This window comes from Solea senegalensis, linkage group LG13 (genome assembly GCF_019176455.1).
Source record: "Solea senegalensis isolate Sse05_10M linkage group LG13, IFAPA_SoseM_1, whole genome shotgun sequence".
In the NCBI taxonomy this organism is placed as follows: domain Eukaryota; kingdom Metazoa; phylum Chordata; class Actinopteri; order Pleuronectiformes; family Soleidae; genus Solea; species Solea senegalensis.
The window spans coordinates 20,445,840-20,450,897 of record NC_058033.1 but is presented as its reverse complement, the minus strand read 5'-3'; the positions used below and the strand labels follow the sequence as shown (position 1 = coordinate 20,450,897).

Here is a 5,058-nt window from a genome sequence, read left to right as displayed (position 1 = left end):
TTTTCTTCCATTTTTCCATTTATAGTTTAAAGTCAGTATAGTCCGTGATTGTTAGGAGAATGAATGAATGAATCCGGTGCCTATTGTGGTCATTTTAAATCACCAACTGAAAAGATAATCTGCTCCTGCATCAACCTATCAAACCGGTTTGACCTCAAGTGCGGCAGATTATTACGAGCACAAGTTAGACCTGAGAAATCAAATAAAGTATTTCTTCTTTTAAATAGAAAGGTTTAAGCTATTAAATATATGTTTACAAGTATTCCTCTAAAGGGATTTATTGGCATTATAAATCATGACAAATAAAGATGATTGTGTTATTGTTGAAATCTTAGGTTTATCATTTTCTAATTGCAACTTTAACAAGAATAACAAACAATTGTGCTTGTCTAACGACTGAAATGAGTTCAGTTCAGTTTGGCAAAAGCAGAACAAACACTTGTGGAATCTACAGTATTTTCCCTAAAGATCCGAGGCTGATTCAGAAGAAGTCATAAATTGCTTAGTAGTGTATGTTGTGCAATAAACTCTTACTTCCTTAAAGTCTGTAGGAATTACGGGGGAAACCCAGCCAATGTTAACTTGTCATAAAGCCCTTGAAACTTTTGTTTTTTTTAAAATAACTTTATTTTATAAAAACAACTATTTACACAATTCCTTTATCTACTTCCTCATGAAAACCAAATACAGGATTATGAGGAGATTTTTTTCTTTTACCAGAAGATGAGATGCTTGTTTGATTACTTACGTAGTTTGTCAAAATGCCTTATCGTCCCATAAACTAATAGCCTATGCCCTCACTAACGGATAAAAAATGAATTATTACTTCAGATTTTATGTGTATTGACACATTCACAAATGTATTAATAGCTGCATATGATAAGTAAATATTCTGCCACAGCGACGAGTCAGAAAAAACAGAAATAAAGAACAACAGCGGTGCACTTCGCGTCTTCTCTTCAGAACTTCACATGACGGTCGAGTGAGATGAGGGAAAAGCTCTCCAAACGGGGCTCCAAGTGTCAAACACACAGTGTTTGCAGTGACATTAGTTTTTTGTTGTTGTTGTTGAGCTTATGTTCCGTGGACACCGCCTGTTACAGACTGGAATGGAGCACGGTGGTCAGGAAGGAGCTTCCTAATGTCTCAAAAGTCTCTAAGCATTGTCCTGTTCCCTGCTCAGAACATGGGGGTTCTCTGATCCTGGAAGCATGCCCAGATGTCGTCTGTGGGGTTTATGAAGTTTGAGCACAGGGTTGTGTACTGTGGGAATTCATCCAGTTCGTCGACTGCAAAACAAACAAAGGAAAACGTTAAAGAAAGCCGACTTGATGCTAATAATTTGCATGTTTTTGGCCCCCTGTCAATGCACGTGAATCAATGCACTGTCACAGTGCAGTATAACTTAAAACTTTGCAAAATGAACTCTTATCAAAACCGATTAGAGCGACAAACCAGTGTGCAAACAAACGGATAAACTGTCATCATTTATATGCCACATGGACATCATGAGAAACCAGACATTTGGTGATGTCTACCTGAGGAAGAGTCACTCCACTGGCTCCCCGGACTTGTGTCCGGTTCATTGTGCAGGAATCCCATGCCTTCATTACTGCTTGAGCCCCAGTGTAGGTCTTTCTCCAGTTGCTGGCAAATCTGAAAGGGCAACACTGGACTGAGTACAGCTACGGATTGCTGATTGTTGATATGTGTATTTGTATGACTACTACGACTACACAAACCAAGCAGGCAGAACATAAACAAACATGGGTATTCCTGTCAATGAAGAGTGCATGCAGTGGGGACGAGCAGAGACACACGCTTACCTGAATCACGTCATCGACGTCGTCTGCAGGATCACATGGAAGAAGGATGGAGAGGAAGAGGAGAGGGCACGTGAGTGAATTGTCCTCATTTCATTTGGGCTATACCTTTGCATTTAAAATACAATTACTGTCTTACCGGTAATGTGATCTGGTGAAACTTGGAATCTGTTATAAAAGCTGTTTGAGAAGCTCCCGGGCCCGTCATCGACGATCTCCGTGGGGACTTCAGAAGAAGGAAAAAACAGTAATTCTGCAAGGAATCAAGAGGACTGTTTAACAGAAGCCGCCATATTGTGCTGTTAGGCTTTTAGAGCGACTTGAAAGAGACAAAGCATCCGGAAGTGTGTCTGTGTGTGCGCGCCACATTTTGAAGGCTACTTCACAAAATGAAGAGAAACAACTTCCTTTCTGGCTCAATGGCACACGAGGTGCTGCTAAGTTCGTTCTTTGGGTCTCTCCCTCACCTTCCTGCTCTGTGTGTACAGTGCTGTCGACTGTGTTTTCCTGTGTGGTCTCCTCTGAGAGCGAATCGCCCGACGGTGACTGCGTGTCACTGTAGTCTGTGTCTTCCTCCATCTTGATCGCAGAAGTCTGCGGGGACAGAGATGATTAAATTCCGTGAGATTGTAAAAAAACCCAAAAACAAATGATGAATTCACAGCCGTAATATTTACAGTATTTACCTTCTTGCGTAACTTCTGTTCCTTTAGTTTGCGCCGTTTATCTGTGCACAAAAAAGAAACATTTTACATTTTTGACATTTTAAATCGCCGTGTGACTGCAGAATAAACAAGAGAACGAGGAAAGAGATTGAGGTCATTCGAGGTCATGTGTCTCACCGCTGGATTTCGGCGTGGCCGGCAGCATCCTGAAGATACGCATGGCCTGGTGGCCTTTGTTGACGCTCTTGTTTTTCTCCTCCTCGATGTCGGGCAGCGAGTTCAGGGCACAGCGGAAGTTGGCTTTCCATGTCTTTGGGTCACAGGTCTGGCCCACGGTGTATTTCCCTACAAAGTAAACATTCAGTTTCACAACCTTTTCATCCAAAACAAAGAGCACATTTCCGTGTGTGTGTGTGTGTGTGTGTGTGTGTGTGTGTGTTGACGCTTGCTCACCTGTGTGAATGGCCCACAGTTTGAAGAGACAGGCGTCCTTGTCCATCTCCCAGCCGTGTCGTGCTGCATGCTTCCAGGGGATTGAGAACATGGTCTTATCCTGGAAAGGAGCCACAGTGTGTTTGGATGAGGTTTGATGCAGGATTTATATGTGCACTACACACACACACACACACACCAAGATTTTAGAGCTAAAAGTAGTTCTCAATTCTGATTGTAATGTGTAACAGTGACAGCTGGCCTCGCAGCTATCACTGCCCTGGTGTAATAACACATTAAAACTGCCACAAAGAAAAGGAGCCTCTCTCTCTCCCTCTCTCTCACCTTGTCCACCCAAGACAGACCCGAGACGGCGTTGGACTCGATCATCTTCTCCAGCCACGGCCTCATCCTCATCCTTGACACAGGCATGTTTGCGTCTAAATAAATCAAAACAAACAGAAGAGAGGAAATGCTTTTAGAGAGTGGTATCATAACAGCGGATGCACACAATTTGCTGCTGCTGCCTGCTCTGGCTGCGAGGGAGGGTGAGAAAAGTTCACCAGCAGGACGGGCGGGGGGGAGCAGGGGGCGTGTGCGGAGGAGTCAATGCAAGAGGCTTCAAAAAAAAAATATCCTGGTTAAATTATTGTGAGGTTGTGCATTAAAAAAGAAAAAAAAAGTTTCAAATCTACATTTACTGTTTGAAATAAATCGTCGTGGAAGTTCATTCCCACGTTAGGAGGCGCGCGCGCGCTCCTTCACACCTGCACTGCTACACAAATGCTCTTAAGGTCACTAACTATTTATACCTGCTTTTATCTACAGACGCGCATTTACTCACAAGTTTAACGCTGCCCGTGCACCCGTGCGTAAAAGCATTACGCACGAGTTATTTGCATTGAGGCAAGAAATGTCTTCAAACTTCAAAATATTTATCCGGAAAATGTTGGACCCGCAACAAAAAAACAACCTGTGTTGAAGGACGGCGCGTAAATAAAGGCATAACATTTAATATCAAACCACTTACAGGCTTTGCTTCTTTTATCCGTGCGAGGAAATGCAAAAGAAAGACAAAATTAGTCCGAATGATACAAGTTTCTCCCAGAGAATCTTCTCTTTGTCTCTTCTCCGTCCACTCAAAGACTTGTCAGACTCTGATGTGCACTCACAGTCATGTGCACTCGCCTTTATACTCCTGCTACTGCGCCGGGTTTTCCCCGGCTGGGCAAGGACTGGCTGAGGCGCGCGCACTGTGAAAAAAAAATAAAAATATCATGATTCACTCTCATCTCCACTCAGAATAAATATTTCTTTATACTATCACATATTTTGAAGCCTGCACCACTAACAAAGTCACCCAATGTGTGTGTGTGTTTTAAAAGGAAGGGTGAAATAGAAATGAAAAACAAAGATCCAGTTAACGTGAACACTGTGCGTGCGCGTGCACTGAGGCGTGTGCACCCGCCCGTTAGTCCTTCGTTCGGCAGCTCAGGCGTTTCCGAGAAATCATGCTGCTGAGCGCAAGGTGGTAGTTGACAATAATAATAAGTGAATAGGCGGCGTTTTTCTGCACGTAGACTCGTCAGTGACTGTCACTCTCGCTCTTCACATGTGTATCATGTGTAAATATTTGTCTTACATTGCACATGTTATGTTAAGACTGGAATGGGATGGAATAGTAAAGCATGGCAGCAGAGCAGGGGCTCCACAGGTCAGCATGGTTCCAAGAGTCCAGCACAGCGAGGAGCCCCCCAAACAGACCGTTATTAGAATTATTGTTATCATAATCATCATAAGTGTAATTATTAATTCATTCATTCATTCATTATCAGCTGACATAGATAGGGTGAAAGGCCAGTGGTACTTCCTGTAAAGATCACTGGTCCATCACAGGGGTCAACACACAGACAAACTCTTACATTTGCATCTAAACTCTGTTTAATTTAATCCGAATCTGCACAGATTTGGACTGTGGGAGGAAGCCGGAGAACCGGTGTGTGCACATGAAGAACATACAACAACACACAGATCCGCACCGGTGACCTTAATGCTGTGAGGCAACGATGCAAGCCACACAAAACACATCTTAAAACCCATTTGTAGACTTTTTTTATTTGTGTTTGTATTTATACTTC

At 42.9% G+C, this 5,058-nt stretch overlaps 1 protein-coding gene across 1 annotated transcript; it reads right to left on the bottom strand.

Annotated features, from left to right (window-relative positions):
• Window positions 1-617: 617 nt before the first annotated feature.
• On the bottom strand, window positions 618-4,097 carry irf1b (interferon regulatory factor 1b). Its single transcript, XM_044042671.1, is given in 11 exon segments — window positions 618-1,196; window positions 1,198-1,289; window positions 1,539-1,656; window positions 1,827-1,849; window positions 1,963-2,076; window positions 2,291-2,417; window positions 2,510-2,550; window positions 2,666-2,833; window positions 2,942-3,041; window positions 3,266-3,360; window positions 3,951-4,097. Coding segments are annotated over 10 exon segments (969 nt in total). The 5' UTR covers window positions 3,353-3,360; window positions 3,951-4,097; the 3' UTR covers window positions 618-1,097.
• Window positions 4,098-5,058: the final 961 nt, after the last annotated feature.